This window comes from Eschrichtius robustus, chromosome 13, assembly GCF_028021215.1.
Source record: "Eschrichtius robustus isolate mEscRob2 chromosome 13, mEscRob2.pri, whole genome shotgun sequence".
In the NCBI taxonomy this organism is placed as follows: Eukaryota; Metazoa; Chordata; class Mammalia; order Artiodactyla; family Eschrichtiidae; genus Eschrichtius; species Eschrichtius robustus.
This window is the reverse complement of record NC_090836.1, coordinates 72309169-72329067: the sequence shown is the minus strand read 5'-3', so window position 1 is coordinate 72329067 and position 19899 is coordinate 72309169. Positions and strand designations below refer to the sequence as shown.

The 19899-nt window shown below is 37.3% G+C and overlaps 1 protein-coding gene across 1 annotated transcript in view; it reads right to left on the bottom strand.

Moving 5' to 3' along the window:
- Window positions 1–19403, bottom strand: part of LOC137775840 (uncharacterized) — a 63088-nt gene extending 43685 nt beyond the window's left edge. Inside the window, 1 exon segment of the mRNA XM_068561967.1 lies at window positions 19244–19403. Within this exon segment, the coding sequence (XP_068418068.1) occupies window positions 19244–19403 (160 nt within the window).
- Window positions 19404–19899: the final 496 nt, after the last annotated feature.

Here is a 19899-nt window from a genome sequence, read left to right as displayed (position 1 = left end):
AAACAAAGCTCTTATAGTCTTTCATGTTATAAAAATTTAACCATCCCACATTTCAAAGTGCAACAGTTTTGATATTTTAAAAAAAAGATAATGCTTTCAAAATGTCTTTAATTGCTGCATGAAATTTTAATAAACTTTTATAGATATTTCATTTCAAAGAGGAAGGGAAGCTTTTCCAACTTGAAAAGCTTCCTTGCTGCTCTCCATCACAACAGCACAATAAGGAAATAAAAACACAAAACTTCATATTTAGCCCTTCTTTCTTTGAGTGGCTATAACACTATGTATATGCTCCTGGCATGGTAATAATTACATTATGATTCACATGCTATAATTATTTTAACATTACATAAAACTCTCTACTTATTAGATCCCTAAGAGCAATACCCATGTCTCACTCACTTTTGTGTGTAAAAAACTGTTTACAATAACATACATGCAGTATACATTAAAGAAACATTTTTGAATGAGAGGTCAGTCATTTGTCTGTTAAATAAGACAAACAACATGCTGATTTTGTAGATATATCCATAAGTGACATAAGCCCATTCCTCTAATATTTTCTCTATAGTCTGTTTGAGGTGCTCCAGTCTTCATTCAAAGTGTGGATTTAAACTTTATAGATACAAGTTAAGTCAATTTTTTTTGTAGAATGGAATTTTGAAAAACAAATATGTTTAGGAAGATCCAAAGTAAATATATTTGCAGTCATTCCACCAGAAAAATAAATTTCTATACAAATAATATACACATACACAGATACATATATGTGTGTGTAAAAAATATATAGAGATATGTATATATACACACATGTACATGTAAAAATGTAGATCATTATCCAAATATATCTGTTAGGCCAAGCACTCATTCATTCAACAAATATTTAAGGAGTGCCTACTGCATGCCAGGTACTGTTTTAAGTGTCTTTGATACATCAGTGAACACAAAACAGAGAAAGATGTTTGCCCTAGTGGAGCTCACATTATTAAATAATTAAAAGTGACTAATATTTTTTGTAAGAAAATAATGTTCACTATAAGATGAAAAAAAGTGAAGGGACAAAGTAGACACAGGAATACCAGTTTGTGAATATTTCAGATGATAGTTTGGACCAACAAAAAGGGTCAGATTCCATATATATTTTTTGAGGTTAAGTTAGCAGGATTCCTGACAGAATAAGTGTCAAGAATGAGAAAAAGAAAAGGGTCATAGATGATGCTAAGGTTTTTGACCAGAACAACTATAAGCTGATAGTGTTACTGTCAAACAAACTATGGAAAACTGTGCATGTAGCAAGTTTGAGAAGAAAATGCATCAAGAGAACAAACTAGGAAATTCCAAAATAGATATGATTGAGGATAAGCCCATTACACAGGTGAAATGATTCACAGATTTCAGACCACAGGAAGAACGTGAGCAAGAGCTAACAGATTTTTGTTCTAAAGCATTGGAAAAGGATGGTGTTCTTCTCCTTAGTTACCACAAAATAGTAATTAACATATACTTTATGTTAATTTACATAAATTATAGGATGTCTGACAACATTTCTCTTTCTTAACAGTAATATTGCACATGCAATTAAGAAGTTATCCTCTTTATGGCATAAAATTCCAAGGGAAAGGTACTCTTCCAAAGGGTTAATACTTTTATGGTGTTGGTGTTAAGGACACAGTGTGTCAAACCATTTAACTGTGCTCTTTCCAATTTCAGCTGGTTCGTCAGGTTTGTATGGGCTGTGAATCTTCCCCACTGGATAATAAGATACCATTATCTTTTATTTTAGTTGAGTAGAATATATGATTTTATTGACTGAAATTGGGATTAAACTGACCTTTACATTTCCAATAAAAAATGACTTGTTGAGCAAATTACTTCCATACAAAGAACAAAGAATATTTTTAATCTACTAAAGGAAACACGTTTCCCAAGTACAGGATGGTACACAACTACATACAGGTGAAAAACTGTACCTTGTTTTAAGCAGTGCAGAAATACAAAGAATCAACACACCATAGTTCCAACCCCCAAGTGCCCACAGTCAGAGGACATTAGGTAGTCAAGAGAAATTCCAAGGAAGACTGTGCTAAGAGCTTTGTAGGAAGAATAACCTTCACTGGGTGTCAAAGAGAGTGATTAATTTTAACAGTGTGATTGTAATAGCAGAGGCTGGCCCAGGTAAGGCTGGGCTTCACTGTGACCATTATGCTTCTTTATTAAAAGTATATCTTTACTGGGCATTCATTCTTGATTGACTTCTATTTTCCTTATAGAGCCAATTTATTGAACCAGTTAGACTAGGTTGGGCATAGGAAGAATGCAACTCTTTTTTTCACCTCTACCTTTTGGATTTTATCTGAAGACTTGTTGTTATTGTTGCTATTTCCTTTTCCTAGATGAAGTTCAGTAGATTCTATAGTTTTTAGAAAACTTTAAAATAACAACAACAACAAAATCTAGGCCTTTCACATAAAAATACAGACCATTATGCAATTTAAAACTTCTTTCCAACATCTGCTCAAACCTGCCACAGGTTGCCCTGGGGAAGAATGTCATAGTTGACTTCCCTTTTATTTTCTTGATACACTTCTTACCTCATGTTCTGTCACTTCTTACCTCACATTTCTGTTCTCTACAGTGTCAGGCCAACAGACCTGAAACAAATAGACTGCCAGATATTTCTCCAGCAAATATGGGTTGATTCAGGATCAGCTGAGAATTGCAATTTGGGGTCTGCAACCGTGGTGAGCCATGTGCAAGTCCTCCGGCACAGCAAGAGAAGGGACACGCTTTTATAGAGGGGAAAAGGAAGTTGGGAGGGCTTAGTAAATAAGGAGTCCGTGCCTTTTCATTGGCTGACTTCCTACCAGGAAAGAAGAGGAGTCTTTCTTCTCTGCTGGGCTCTGTTATTGTCACAGGGTGTAAGAGCTCCCCCTTCAGGTCTCTCAGTTTAATTGAGGTTTCTGTTTATTAAATGTTTTCAGAGTGTAGGGGAATGGAGAAGTGGTAAAGGGGTAAAAAAGCTTTACGAGATGGGTTCAGTTGTAACTTAATGTTGGGTCTTTGTATTGGATGCTGGCTTTTTTTCTTCTTGTGGGATGCTTTTGTGGTTTCTTCTGATAGCCTCCCTTGCTGAAACTTCAACTGTTAAAGGTAATGCTTGCTGTAGGAATGCAGCTTGCTCCTAGGGCCCATGAAAGCTGATAGCATCAATTCCCAATTCTGTGTTCAGTAACTTCATGGTGGTAACTTGAAATCCACCATGGTGGGAATATTTACATGATGGAAATTGGCAAGTCCTCCAAATCAGGGCTTTAAAAAAAAATTTTTTTCCCCTGCTGGAGGGTCTGGCAATTGTTAAACATGTACTAGCACACCACTTCATATATTGCTTCCTCTGCTTCCTCAGGCTTCTTCAGCTGGCCTTTTGTTTGAAAATGCTTTGGGGAAGTGATTTTATGTACCCATCATTATTCCCTTACATTCAGGAACACAATGTAAGCCTTTAGAATTCTTCTCTTAAAGAGTCCCTTGCTTTGGGGGAGTGGGAAGGGAAATAGAATACAAACATAATGGCAAATCTTTCCACAAAATTCCTTATAATCAGCATCCACTGTCATTTCTTAGGCATTTCTTATAAGAATAGAGTCCTATCTCCTGATATCCCTCTAGTGCCCCCATAACACCTTGCCTGAAATTGCATAAGACTAGTCTGTAAATGGCTTTTAAAAAGCCAGACATTGGAAAATATAATAGCTGTTATTTGTTTTAGTTGCGACTAATAATACTGTTTCTGGGGGCAAATAATATTACAGTAACAATGATTATTATTCTGGTATTATTATTATCACACTTAAATAGCTCCCATTAATGCTAGGACTGCTTTAAGGGCTTTCTACACATTACAAATTTTCACTCAGTTAATCCTCACAAAACTCATTATTATAATAATGAGATGGTATTATCATCCTCACTTTACAGATAAGAAAACAGAGGCACAGAGAGACTAAGTTACTTGCTCCAGATCAGTCTAGAGTATATATATTCTTAATCAGTCTGTTGAGTCCTCATAGGAAATAAAAATAATTAGTACTCTTTGAATACATCCTGCCTCTGTAGGCTGAGTATTATACATGTAAGATTCATTTAGATGATACAACAAATTCTGAGGTAGGTGTTACTATTCTGTTTCACAAACTGAAAGCGCTATATGTGGAAAAACATCAGTAAGATCTCACATTAGTAAAAGATGAGTCCAGTATTTGAACTAGTTCTGCATGACCTCAAAATGCACATTTTTACAATTCACCACAGTGCTTTGGTAGGAACTGACCATAAGTCTTTTTTATCCTCTTCATAGAGTGTCATACGTATTAGATTCTCAGTGCATATTACATGAAAAATTATTACTTAATATTAAAAATTGAGAATACTTGAGAAATTTATATATAAAACATAAAAATAATATTAAAATAAAGGACAGAGTATATCATTAAGGATCCTAATATTTGAGAAACAATACCTAACATGTATTGAGTGCTAAGCTATGCTGGGTACTGTCCTAAGCTCATCCTATCTCATATTTATAAAGTACTCTAATACAGAGTTTCAGGTATTATTCTTATACTGTTAGCTTCTGATTTATGCATCTTAGAGTTACCTACTTGCTTATTAACTGTTTAGATTTCTTACTCATCCCTCCCCATCCCCTGTGCTTAGCTCCTCTCCATCATACACTATACAATGAGAGCATCAACAATGGTTAGTTTTATGTGTCAACTTGACTGGGCCTTGGGGTGCCCAGATATTTGGTGAAACATTATTCTGGGTATTTCTACAAGGGTGTTTTGGGATGAGAGTAACATTTAACTTGGTAGACTGAGTCAAGCAGATTGTTCTCCCTAATGTGGGTGAGCCTCGTCTAATCAGTTGAGGGCCTGTGTAGAACAAAAAGGCTGAACTCCTTGAGTAGGACGAAATTCCTTCTCTTTGATGGCTTTCAAACTGGGACATTGGATTTCTCCTGCTTTCAGATTTGAACTGAAAAACTGACTCTCCCTGGGTCTTTAACCAGGCAGCTTTTGGACTAGAACTACACCACTGGCTCTCCTAGATCTCCAGCTTGCCAACTCATTCTGCAAATCTTGAGTCTCCGTAATTGTGTGAGCTCCTCAGATGAAGTGAAGCCAGTTTGCAACCAGCCTGGGACCAGGATGTAGGGAGGGGGCTGCAGCCAGAGCTGAAGAGGGTCTGCCCCGGTTTAAACTCTGCTCCAGACTAACAAGAAAAACCCAGCTGGTTTCGGGTCTCTGCCTCTGCCTTTAAGTCCTGATGTCCTTTTCCCCCCCAAGGTTGCTAATTAAAGAATAAAAAAAAAAAAAAAAATCAGTCTCCATAATTGTGTGAGCTTATTTATTATAAAAACATCTCTTTATGGAAATATATAGATATAACCATCTATATTTATCTATCTATATCTATATGTACATCTACAGCTGTATCTATAACTATATATAGATATATAGATAGATATCTAGCCTATCGATTCTGTTTCTCTAGAGAACCCTGACTAATACAGAATCCAATGTAGTTCTAGCACAACTGTGTTTAAATCAACATTCAGAATTTGCATTATTATGAGTATGTAACTATTATTTCATGCTAAACACCCAGCTGCTATAATAGAACTTGGTGGAAGGAGGGGATATTGCGTACTATGTTCCCCCCACCCCCTTGCCATTTTTAGTTCCATTTCTGGGATTCTTCTCCTGGAATACCACATCATTCTTAAATGAAACATGGGGATAGGAAGCAAGAGAGACTGCAAATACTCCCTTATGCCTTTTCAACCCACCATGAATGTATGCATTCATTCAACAAACAATTATTGAGAGCTTATTCTATATCAGACACTATGCTAGTGTTCTGAGAGATACAAAGATGCTCTTAAAAAGGGGAGCCTACAACCCTGTCAGGAAATGACGTTGCATGAATGCCAGTTCAATCAAAATACGCCCTTTCATAAATGCTGAGGTTTCTTTTTAAACAATACTCCGTATCAAGACATGACTATTTTTAAACCAGCAATTACCTGCAAAGTCCATAGATAATTATCATAGTTTAATGACAATCTGTTCTACTAGTTCCTAAATGTCAATCACTTTAAGAAATGGAGGGTCACAGAAATTATTATGCTAATTATCTACTTCTTTTGCAAGGATTTTTTGGTAAGATTGTTAGAGTTTGGGGTGATGGAACAATGCTAAGGAAATGTCAAAAGAATGAACAAAAAATAAATAAATCCTCAAATATAGAGAAATGAATAGTTATTCCAAAGATACTGGTAAGATTTATGTAAAAGAATGAGCCATTTAAGTTCTAAGTAAGCAAGAGTAGCTTCTGAAGAGCTAATCAATAGAAGTAAAACAAAGAACACTGATTTTTTAAGCAAGTCTTTTATACTATTTGCCCCAGTGCTTACCCTAATTTACTCATTGTCTGGAATAACCGCTTCTGTGGGCTTTATTTCCAAAGGCCCCTTCCCACCTCCAATTAGAGGTGAATCAAGGGAAATCTTTAGATTTCCAAAGGAACTTCCAGAGAGCAGTTCCAGGGCAATGGTGGGAGTAGACAAGGAAGGAGCACATAGAATGTGGTTACTTCGTGAAGTTCAATATGGACTAAAAAGGGAGAAATCTGAATATTCCTATACATGATGATATGAATCTAAGAGTTGTGTTTATTTATTTTAAAGAAAATGGAAAGCTGGTTGTCTGGAAAGCAACTGAAAAAATGAAACAGAAGAGACTGAAAACACTTGAAAGGAAGACAGAACTACCAGTTAATTACTGGGCAAGAGATGGAAGTAATCAAGTCAAAGAACAGCTGAGAAGCTCAGCTGAGTTAGAGCTTTCATAAGTGCTGAGACCCAGAGGTAGGATAATGTGAGAATAAAAGTAGACAGCCATGGAGGGAAGTGGTCAAGGATGTGGACCCTGGAGCCAGAGAGCATGAGTCTGAAGCTGAGCTCTGCCAGGTTTTAACCATGTTGCCCTAGGAACAATAGGTTTTCACTTCTCTGTGCCTCCATTTCCTTATATATAAAATAGGGATGGTATTAGTATCTTCACCATAGCACCGCTGTGACCATTAAATGTGTTAATACATATGAAGCACTCAGAATAGTGCCTAGTACAAGATAAACACTAAATGTTAGCTCTAATTGTTTGGAAAATCATCTGCTGCACTGGAGGAAAACTGGAATTCTTAGAGAGAGAAAAGTCTGCAGGAAGTAACAGCTCGGCAGTGTTATCCCCACACTGCAAATCATATTAACATGATAACACTAAAAATACCACTGAGTAGCCAACAGAGTGCTTTATGTTTTCTCATTAAATCCTCACAGCAAACCTGTGAGGCAGGTACTATAAGTATCCCCTTTTGCAGATGAGGAAATATATAGATTAAATAACAAAATGGGCCTCAGGTATCAAATGAGCTATAGAAGCTTTTTCTGCGCTGCCCTGAAATCCAATGAACTCTACAGCCAATGTGTTCCAATGTGTTCCAAATCTCATTCATATGCCAGAATGCTCTGCTAAAGCTGTGAGCAAACTAGAGCATTAACCATACACTACAGAGGTGATATATTTATTAGTAAGTTTGTATATTGATATAGATTAATGATGAAATGAGAAAAAAAAAAACCCACTAGGATCAACAGATAAGAAAGGAAAGCTAAGCTAGGAGTGGCTAGGAGTATGAGCTTGACTGTGTGTGCAGAGAGACTCATGCAGTGTGAAGATATTCTTTTTTTTTTTAACATCTTTATTGAAGTATAATTGCCTTACAATGGTGTGTTAGCTTCTGCTTTATAACAAGTGAATCAGTTATACATATACAGTATGTTCCCATTTCTCTTCCCTCTTGCATCTCCCTCCCTCCCACCCTCCCCATCCCACCCCTCTAGGTGGTCACAAAGCACCGAGCTGATCTCCCTGTGCTATGCGGCTGCTTCCCACTAGTTATCTATTTTACATTTGGTAGTGTATATATGTCCATGACACTCTCTTACCCTGTCACATCTCACCCCACCCCCTCCCCATATCCTCAAGTCCATTCTCTAGTAGGTCTGTGTCTTTATTCCCGTCTTGCCACTAGGTTCTTCATGGCCTTCTTTTTTTTTTTTTTTCTTTTTTTTCCCTTAGATTCCGTATATATGTGTTAGCATACTGTATTTGTTTTTCTCTTTCTGACTTACTTCACTCTGTATGACAGACTCTAACTCCATCCACCTCATTACAAATACCTCCATTTCATTTCTTTTTATGGCTGAGTAATATTCCATTGTATATATGTGCCACATCTTCTTTATCCATTCATCTGTCGATGGACATTTAGGTTGCTTCCATGTCCTGGCTATTGTAAATAGAGCTGCAATGAACATTTTGGTACATGACTCTTTTTGACCTATGGTTTTCTCAGGGTATATGAAGATATTCTTGGTGGTGAACGCATGATGAGTCTCTACCTGCCTCATTACAGAACGTTGTGTCCGTGCTGTACTCTTCCGATGGTGTACGAATTATGCAGCAATGAAATTATCAAATGCACTTGGTCTCTCCTCAGGGAAGAGTAACAGGCCCATGTCACCTGCCACATTAACCTTTCCCTTTTTATCTATTAAAGTTTTTGCCTCCTGTTCACTTTTCCTTTCCTTATTGCTCATAAACATTCAATCTCCGTAGGCTTTGCTGAATTTTGCAACTTTTCCCAGAGCTGCAATCCCAGTTGGTGTATCACTTGCTTTTTTCCCTCCTTTTCTATGATATACAAGTAACCATCTGCTGTTCGAAATTGCATTGTTGCCAGCATAAACTGTTAGAGGTATGCTAGAAAGATTTAAATCTGTTACTACCCTACGGAGGAGAAAACCTGTTTTAAAAATTCCTAAAGGTGGCTTTATATCAAATGCTTGACTTATTTTCATTTGAGGAATTTTAAAAGGACTAGGATTGAAAAACACTGATAATAATACCTATAGGCATCCAGCCTAGAGATTTGTAACTCATTGGAAAATGGGTTGCTATCGTTGGTATAAGGCTCTGGTGTTATACAATAGAAGGAACTCTGTAAGTTTAGTTTTGTTATTTTTTTGTGTTCATAATTCTAATTAAAGCAGTTCTTGATTGTTTAATGTAACATCCTATTGTTAGGTTCATTACTGTTTCCACAGAGCTGCTTCCACTTATGTTCTTTGTTAATCACTAGAGACAACCAGTTGACCTAATAAGTGCTTTGAATTTGTGAAAAATGAGGTTTCTCTTCAGACAAAGCTCGAAGTGTCTGGATAGAAGGGCTATTTTTGGCCAACTTGACTACTGACTGCAATACAAGAGGATGCCTTTCTAAGGAACCTGGAACTTATTAGATGACACTTCTGTCAGTGGAACTGCAGAGCATTTATCACTTGAGGTTAGAGTATGAAAGTAGTCATTATAGTTTATTATTTATAGCATTATTTGAAATTTAGGACTCAAATTACTTGTCAGCAAAGATTAAATAGGTGATTTCCATTTTTTAAAATATATCTGGGAGAAAATTACCTTTTGAGAAGGAGAAAGGAAAAAAAGTGGCCCTCTATCTTCCACCTTATAAATTCCTTGGCAAACTCAGTCTTCGATAAAGTAGGTAAGTATCTTCCTAGAGCAATATCCCAGCGCCCAAAGCCAATTACCAAATCACTTCTTTTCTCTACACTAGCCACTGAAGGTTTTTTATAAGCATTTTCGAGAAAAGTAATAAAATATTAAAAGGGAAGCCAAAATCATCAGGGAATCTTCTGGAGTCTGTATGGTGAAGGCACTTGAAAGTAGAAATGAAAAAGAAAAGTTACATAACATAAAACACTAAATGTCTAGAAGCCATCTAGCATTTAAGTGTGCTGCCTTAGAGGCTAGGACAGTGATGAAGATAAAGCCGATTGAAAGGAATCTGTGCATTGAGGTTCCTTGCATATTTGAATCTGTGTAGAGACTCAGAGTGTGACTGTCGGAGCCGCACCCAGGGCAGTACGGCACAACTGAATGTACTCACTGGTCAAGATGTCCTTGGTCTGTTTTGGGGTGGCTGTGCGTCCCATCTCCTCTGACAAACAGGAAATTGAGGGGCACAGGATTTGCTCAACTGCACAATTTTGCTGAAAGTAAACCAAGATTTATCCAGGTATGCTCCCCTTGGAGAGTTTACAACTTTACTCCGAGGGCAGAAGGAAATAAAAATATCATTCTGAGGTTCTCCACTCATTACCTCTGCAGAGATGTGGCACGTAATAAGTGCTCACAATTTTTGTTGAATGAATGATAAATATGCCAGGTGGTGTAAAGAGCTGTGACAAAGGAGTGATGGGGATGAAGACCTGATTACAGTGAGTTAGAGGAAGAATAAAAAGAATGGTAGGGGAGACAGCACAGGAGGTAACACTGCTGAGGAGTGGAAAGAGAGATGGAATAGAAGCTCAAGAGAAAAGTAAGGTGAATTGGGTTTTTATTCAAACATATTACTTATTTTTCAGGTGGATATACTATGGTGTGTTTGTGTTTTGATAGGAATGATTCATTAGAGGGAAGTAAAGTTGATTGTGGAAGAGAAAGCGAGGGAGAAAGTACTGGAGCAACACCCTTGAGTGGGTGAGAAGTGTTGGCCATGAAGAGAGAGGCTGGCTTTAGGTAAGAGCACTAGCTCTTCCTTTGTCCATTGGTTACAGAGAACTAAAAAATATCTGGGATTTTTTTTTTTTTTCATCAACACGTTCATCAAATTTTACATCTGAGTTGAAACAGGGTATGTTATAAAATCAATCACCTCTAATAATTTAAGATGGTCTGTGCTGTTTGTTTGGACTTCCCTGTTCCTCCCCCCAAAGAGCGAAAATGTTAAATCTATTTAAAAGGATACAAAAGCTTTGGATATGTATTTTTAGTAACAGAAGGACCTGGTTCTCTGAATAAAGGAATGTATAGACATTTGGGTGGAAACAAAGCACTAGAATGAGTTTCCTCTTATAGGTATTAAAAATAGCACTTTTAGGAAACTGATTATTGTAAATGTTTGATTTTGTCTCATATATAGTTGGCATGGGAAGTTTAGCCTTTCCTTGAATGTATACTGTAGATTTTTAACAAAGCAAGTTATATATTTATTATGTCTAGTGTGATTTGAAATACCCTCTTTCATATGTTTTACATAAAGTGAAATTTATGTGAAAAAAGAAAAAGAATGTCTGGAAGCAGATGGGTGCAGGCTAGCAGATGCTGGAGCGTAAATTAGCTGCCTTCTGATTTCTTCCATGTTTCAAATGGAAAAGGAACGGGTATCATCTGCACAGAATAAGAGGCAAGAAGTATTTCAGGTTTAAGGAAAGAAAAAGGGTACGAAATTGTCTGGGAGGGTGGGAGATTGAATGGACCACAGAAATATACTAAAATTGCCAGATGACCCTAACAAAATTATTGCAATTTTCCTTAAAACGTATTTTCTTATCTCCTCTACCCCCTGGATTTATTTAGAAATTGAAACCAGGCTTACAAAGGAAAAATTTTACTCTCTGAGAAAAAATCGTATTTTCTCCAGTAGTGTTTAAAAGTTATACGTTCTTGCAAAACAATGCCACTATAGCTTTTCTCAATCATATTAATCTTTTATAAATATAACAGAATTGGTATATACAGTTAAACTTAATGTTACTGTTCCTAACAAAGAGTGGCTCTATACCCTGACTTCAGGTTACATAAATCTGTGAAACAGTATGCACACTGAAATTCAATTCAATTGTATCATCTTTGAAGTAATATGGCACTACAATGTGTTATCAATTTGCAATTTTGGACACAGCATATTACAGCTTTTGATTTTAGTATCTTTTTGTAAATATGAAAGGTATTTATGTTATATTTCAAAAAATCACAGTAAGAAAAAAAGTCTGGAAACAGCGAATGTTTGGGTGTCTTGGGCTTCTAGGGGTGAATGAACTACATTTCCTGCAGATGTTTTCTTCAAGGTCTTATTGGCCTGCTCTTCTCATCACCTGAGAAGCCTGAATGGGAAGAAAAAAGTGGAGAATATGGCCAAAGAATCCTTTATAGAGTTAAATTTTTCTGTCCAGTGAATTATTTTATATATTGTTACATAAAATATCACCTGTAAAAATGTTCCTATCTGCTAAAAATTATTTTATGAAAATTTTGGGAACTATAGAAAGGTAGATATGGTGAACCAATTTCAGAGATAAAGAGACTGACAGTTAAAAAAGAATGCATTTCAGCCCCGGAGTCCTGGCTTAATTGACGAATCATTCTTTAGACTGAAATTGCCTCCTACAGTTTTTGGCTATAGGAACTGTAATTCTCTTGGAGATTCTGTATGGTAGGAACCTTAATAGAGAATGTAATGATTATTTTCCCTAGTGTGTGGAAAGCATACAGGACTTATAATAAACCTTCATATGTTCAAGGTCATTACCATCATTGGTTTTATATGATATACTCTTTCAGGAATGTTAATATCTCATTTGAGGAAACAGAGGCATAAAACTTGTTCAGACAGTGAGTGGCTAAGAAAAAAGTGAGCAACAGCTTAGTCTTGCAATCTTGATCCCAGAGAAAAATAATTTATGGGAGTTATTTTTTATCTCTCCTAATATTTTATCCTCTATTCGTGCTTTTTTCTACAGCACTGAGATATTTTAGAAAATAGTCTTGGGGCACATGCTGAGATTGTCCTATAAACTCCTCTGAGAATTCCAGCCTCAGTACAGCTTGACATATGTCAGTCAGGCAAATGATAGGCTGACGTGTGCTGAGCATGAAATGAGTCAGAGTATATCTTAGCTCACAGTTTCAGGGAGAGAAACTGAACGTCCGCATACTTTTGTGGCATTGTACCCCAGCGGTTACTAAATTTTCTCACTGGCAGAAATGGCAGTGGCCTCGTAAGGAATCGTCCACTTCTTACCCTCTTATATGTAGGAGGGTATTATCTCCCTTGAGGGGGAGAGTGGGAATCAGAGGGCAACAGGGAAACTCTGCAAAGAAAACTCTAAAAGGTAAGTTCAAAGGAGTTTCATATTGCATATTGCAAAAGAGAAGGTCATAAAGCTAAGAGGGTAGATAATGTCTTGATTGCACATGAAGCAGAATAAGGCAAACGCACAGGCAGTGGGGAATATGTATACAGTGCTTAAGTATTTGAGTGAGGAGGCGTATTAGAAGAGGAAATTCTCTGTAGGGATATTTTATTTGATCAGGTTGATAATTTGTAATGCTGGGAAAATATAAAGGTAAGCATTTATAATTTAGTTCTATCAAATGACTTTGACATGTGTAATGGAGTGTGGTTTATAAGATATACCCGTTCAGGCATTTCAACTTGACATATGATTATTGATGACAACTTGATTATTTAATTCTGAAGTAAACCTGCCTGGCATCATTAGACGTTCAAAATATTTATTGCACGCTGTATACGTTGACAGTTGAGCATCATTCTCTCAGAGCTTTCACTTTATAAGAGAAGAATAAGGAGCAGAAAACATGGATTATAGGCTGAACTGTCTCCCCCCAAAATTCATACATTGAAGCCCTAATCCCTAAAACCTCAGAATATGACTGTGTTTGGAGATAACGCCTTTAAGGAGGTAATTAAATTAAAATGGGGTTCTTAGGGTGGGCCCTAATTCAATATGACTGGAGTCCTTATAAGAAGTAGAGATTAGAACACAGACAGCACAGACAGAAGGACGACTGTGCAAGGACACAGTGAGAAGGTGGCCATCCACGCGCCAAGAAAAGAGGCCTCAGAAGAAACCAAACACGCTGACACTTTCATCTTGGACTTCTAGCCCCCAGAACTGTGAGAAAATACATTTCTGTTGTTTGAGTTATAGCAGCTCCAGCAAGCCAACATAATCTTCCAGTGTACATTTAAATGGATCCTTATATTGCTAAATAACTAAGCCTTTAGGAAAAAAACAGAGTCTGAGGAGAAGTAAGGAAAAATAAATATCACTATCAAGGGAAATTACATTCTCTTGAGAGGAGAAGGAAATGTAGAAAGGATAAAGGCTTCATGGGAGAAGTGGCATTTGCACCTTGGAGAGATTCTTCTATTTTTGCAAGGCAAAACTGCCAACTGCTGTTATGTAGGCATTACTGTATACTGAGACCCAGTCTATGAAAATCTAAACCTTCTTAGACACAAGCCCTCTTGTTCTGGGCAAAAGGAGATTCAGATCACGGGACTCATCTCAAAATCCAGTAGCAAGTATTGGTCAGAACCTACTGGGGAATAAACAAATCTCCAAGGAAAATCAAGACCCTTGACAGAACTACTGATTTGGGCCAAATGTTTTCAATTAGTAAACGATAAGCTGCCACATGACACATTAATCACTGAAAAAGTTAAGTTTTAAACTAGGTTTATCATATACAATTTTATTTATCTGTACTAGAACCGACTGACAGGCCAAATTTCTGTTTCAGCTAGGGTTCTCTCTGTTACAAGCAACAGAATACCGGTCCCAAATGGCTAAGGCGAAAGAGGGCAATTTCTTGACTCATATGACTAAGATCTAGGCAGGGGTGAGAGAGGCACAATGCCTCTCCAAGTGCATCTTGAGTTCAATCTGAAATGAAGTCGCAGGAGTTCAGCTCTTTCCTCTGCTCGCTCTGGGCTGCTCTCTTTTCAGGTTTAGAGACAACACTCGTAATGATTACATTTTTTAAGAACTTACTGAGGTTTCTTTCACAGACAGTAAAATGTGCTTATTAAAGGGTACCGTTTGATGAGCTTTGACACATGTACATATGTATGTATATTTAAAACCATCATCAAAGTCAAAAGAACAAATATGTTTATCACCCAAAAAAAGTACCCTCATGCCCTTTGGTAATTCATCCCTCACTTTACCCTGGTCCCTTTTTGTCACCGTGATAGTCAATCATTGATCTGCTTTTTGTCATTACAGATTACTTTGCAATTTCTAGAATTTTATGTAAGTGGATAATAGAGTATGCGCTCTTGTATTGTCTGACTTTTTCACCAAACATAATCCTGACATTCATCCATATTTTGGGTGCATCAATAGTTTTCTTTTTTATTGCTGAGAGAATTCCATTGTGTGGATATATCTTACCACATGTTGTTTGTCTATTTACCTTTTGATAGACATTTTGTGTTTTCTTTTCCTAGTTTGAGACTATTATAAATAAACCTGTATTTTTTTTTTAATTGTTTATTTATTTATTTTTTTGGCTGTTTTGGGTCTTCGTTTCTGTGCGAGGGCTTCCTCTAGCTGCGGCGAGCGGGGGGCCACTCTTCATCGCGGTGCGCGGGCCTCTCACTATCGCGGCCTCTCTTGTTGCGGAGCACAGGCTCCAGACGCGCAGGCTCAGTAGTTGTGGCTCACGGGCCCAGGTGCCCGGCAGCATGTGGGATCTTCCCAGACCAGGGCTCGAACCCATGTCCCCTGCATTAGCAGGCAGATTCTCAACCACTGCGCCACCAGGGAAGCCCAGACCTGTATTTTTAAAAATTATTTTTTCATATTCACCATATTTTGATTTCTGCAATAGGCACTATAGCTTGGTAGTTAAAATCTTGTCTCCATAAATTGATTTTCGTATACTTTGGGCAAGTTTCTTTTAAGTGCTTGTCATATTCTTGTGTATGTGTGTGTGTGTGTGTTGGTTTTTGTTTTGTTTTTGTCAACACCAGAGGAATAATTAATCAGCAATTAGAAGTGCACTGCTTTGGTGGAATGGATAGTTTTCAAGATATGTTGACTGTGTAGAAGTGTTATATAAGTACACATGAATGTAGCATGTCTAAAAATCTATACCCATCAGAATGATGTCCCAGGTTCAGAAGACTTCTGATGGTACTAGGTTAAGATACTTACTGGAGGATTTTCTCATTTGGCTTCAAATAGGTTAGCCAATTTCTGCTACTCTGTCTGTAATAATGCTGCTTTTGCCTAGTATGAATCCTTCATGATATGTGCTGTCAGAGTACTTAAAATAATAGAGAACTGGAATTTCATCAATCATACAGAACTGGTGGTATGGTTATTTTTGTACCTTCTTGCTGTTAAGTATGAGGCAAATTCACTTGGAGACTTGAGTTCATTATAATTCATGCCACCTGCAGCAAAGTTGATTCTCCAATATCTAATATAGCTACCTAAAACAATCCAATGATTGTGAACAATCAAATTGATTTAGTTTAGTTCACAACACTCGTTTACCTCCTATAAGAAGATGGAGTAATAATAGTACTAAACAGATAGAGGCTTTGTGAAAATTAAATGAAATTATATATATATATGCTTAGAACAGTGCCTGGCATTTGGTAAGTGTAATATAGAATGATACTGGTATCTATGTTTCTTAGGGCTTTACCAGGCTGAAAATTTTATAACTGCCAGAAAGTTGATCATGATGAGAGCTTTAAGCTAAAAAGATAAAACTATTTAGGAAATCTAATAAGAGTCATGCTAAGACTTTGGGCAATGTTGTTGAACTGTGTTCTCCAAAACAGATACGTTGAAGTCTTAACTCCCTGTATCTGTAAATGTGACCTTATTTGAAAATACGGTTTTTGTAGATGTTATCAAGATGAATTCATACTGGATTAGGACAGGCCCTAATTCAATGACTGGTGTCCTTATAAGAGGGAATTGTGGACACAGAGACATATAGAGACACAGGGAAGAGTGTCATGTAAAGACAAAGGAAAAGACTGGGACTATGGTGACACAAAGAAATGCCAAGGATTGCAGGCAACCACCAGAAACTAGAAGAGGCAAGGAAATATTCTTCTATAGATCATTCAGAGGGAACAGGCCCTGTTCCCTAGCCTCCTAGCCTCCAGAACTGTAAGAAAATACATTTCTGTTCTTTTAAGCCACCCAGCTTGTGGTACTTAGCATTCATTAACTTCAAGTATTTTTGTAAAAAAAAAAAAAAAAAGTAAGTAAATAAAATGAATAAAATCTCTAGTCTTAGAAGTCTATAATTCTCAATTGAAATAGTCCAGAAATATAAAAACTGTCTCTTCAACTGACTAACTTATTGTATATGTTTCATTTTCTAGGTCATCTCCTCTCTTTGCTTAATCATATTTAGATAACAAAAATGGAAGATCATGGTTTACTTAAATTTCAAATGTTTCACATAATTTTTTAGTCCTGAGGGCTTACACCATTGAAATAATCAAATTTCTAAAAAGAAGGAAAATTTTATCACAGCATTTCCTAATTTGTGACAAAAAAGAAAATAAGAAACTAAATTTTGAAAATATCACTTTTTATTTCTTGACCAAGCATTTTGTTTGCACTTCTATTTAAGCAGATTTATTCCTACTTTCAAATTCCTTTCTTGGTCTTAAAAATCAATTTAAAACTCAAAGAAGTGTCTGATTATGATTGATGATTTTAGAAAATGACATTCAAGCAGGTATTTTGTCCTTTTCTCTTGTAAAAAACCTAACATGTATTGAGCAGTTCATACAACCTCAGAGCAACAGGATTACAAACCAAAAGCAAGATAAATGCAAATTTAATTACTGTAAGAAGAAAAGCAATGTCATTAATTTAAAAAAAAACTCCCAGTTGATTGATGTTAAAAGTGTCACAGTGAATCATTATTATTCAGAGACTGAAAGACTGAATATACAAATGAATAATAGCCAGACTATACAAAAATAGAATTCTGACCCACAACCTGCTGCAAAAAGCCCGGGAAACCAAAACATTCTCTATAGTAACCAGCTCAGGAAGCTATCTATAAGTCAAATTTCTAGGAAGTCAGACCACTATCTCTAGTAACAATCTAGGAAGCTAAACAATAACCCCTGTATCAATTGGCCATTTTAGGCCAGGACTTGATTAGTAACTGACAGCTTCCCTAATTTTTATCTCCACTTCCAAGATCAACCAGAGAAAGCCAAATATGCACCCCTAACCAATCCCATAATACCCTGTTTCTAGGTAGCCCGTCTGCAGCTTCCCCTGCCAAAGACTATTCCAATCAAAACATACCTGAAGCCTTCTCTTTTCTCTTCTACAAAACTTTCTCTCTCTTCTCTCTGCCTTTGAGTCTCTGCCAGAACACCAGTGAGGGTGGCTGACTCTCTTGCCCTGAATAAATAAACTTTGCTTGTTCTTACATAAACCTTTTGGGTAAAAGAGGCAAGTAGAGGATGAATTCCTAAAGATCTAGTGACTATTTCTATGAGTTTACTCCCAATAGCTGGGTCTATGCAACCATAAGCACTTAATATATGTAACCGTTGAATAATTTATCTACAATTCAAAACTTAAATAGTCTTTATTAATTTGTCTGTAGGGGTAATGTAGATAGCATAGGGCATATTCAATGATGAACAACAATTAAGGTGTGTGAACGTGTTCAATTTGGCACAGATTGAAAACATACCAATGATTATTCTCTAAAGACAAAAAACACCTGCAACATTTTATTCTAGTACATACAAAGTATGGAAGTAATTGATGAGTAATTACAAGTGTGTCACGTATGCATTCAATCCACAGAGACAAGTCAAACAGGCAAACTACATTCTTCCCTTACCTTGGTTCAGGAGATGGCAGTGGATTCACAAGTTTATCAGATAAAGCGTTTTAAATTGAGTTTTCTTACATATAATTTATATGATGCTTGGTTTGTTAGGTTCAAGACTAAAGTTTTAATTCCAAATTGTATTTTTCTCATTGTTACTAAAAGAATTTATATTCATTTTTTTTCCATTTAATTTTTAAGTCTTTTACCCAGCAGAGTTGATTTTTTTGTTTACACTCATGAAACCATCACCATAATCTAAGCCAAAATCATATCCATTACCTCCAAAAGTTTCCTCCTGCCCTCTTTATTTATTTGTTACTCTTATTTTTGTTGATAAAAACACTTAACATCACATCTACCCTCTTAGCATCACTAGAGTTCATACTGTAAAACTAAAGTACCATCAAATATTCATATAAAGAATAGTTCAGTTGTTTAAAAACTGGATTATGTCTAAGGTAAATGGATTAAAATTGTATTAGCAGATTATTCATTAATATTAATATTATATTAGACTCCTATTTGATACAATAGAAAACACAGGGGGCAGAGTCAAGATGGAGTACTAAGAGGACATGGAATTTGCACCTCCTCACAACTAGTGCACCTACCAGGCACTGGTCGAGGACCGTGGACAACTAAGGGGTTGGGAGGAACCCCCAGTGACTGGGTAGGACGTGGAGTATGGGGGGAGTGAAGGGGGAGGAGTAGTGGAGGCGGGACGGGACTGGCACCCCTGAGGGGCGGCTGGGGGATGGGAAGGGATCCCATGCCCGAAGAGGGAAATTGAGGAACCACTGGGAGGGCAGAGAATCAAAAGGGAGGGTGGCCAGATTTACCCTGCCCACTTGGGCCCCCAGGAAACTGCTGAGATCTCGGGCCTGATCCTCTGTCCACCTAGGCACCCTCCAGCCGTGTGGGTCCTGAGGGAGTGGGAGGGAGGGAAGGGGGAGCAAAAGTAAAGGCCAGACCTCCAGGATGGCACCACTGAGGGGCAGCTGGGGGAGGGGAAGAGTTCCTACACCCAGCGGGACTCACCCATGGTTAGGGGTCCAGCGGTGATGGAGGAGACCCTGGGGGATACAGTGGGGAAGGAGCGCAGAGGAACAGAAGGGAGCGTGGCTAGAGCTTTCCCTGTCCACTTAGGCACAGGGGAGCCTGTTGGGCTCTGGGCCTAAACCTCTGCCCTTGAAGCCTCCTTCCTGCTGTGCAGAGCCCAAGCCCTGCCACTTCACCCCCACCCAGGGCCCCACCTCTACACTCAGAG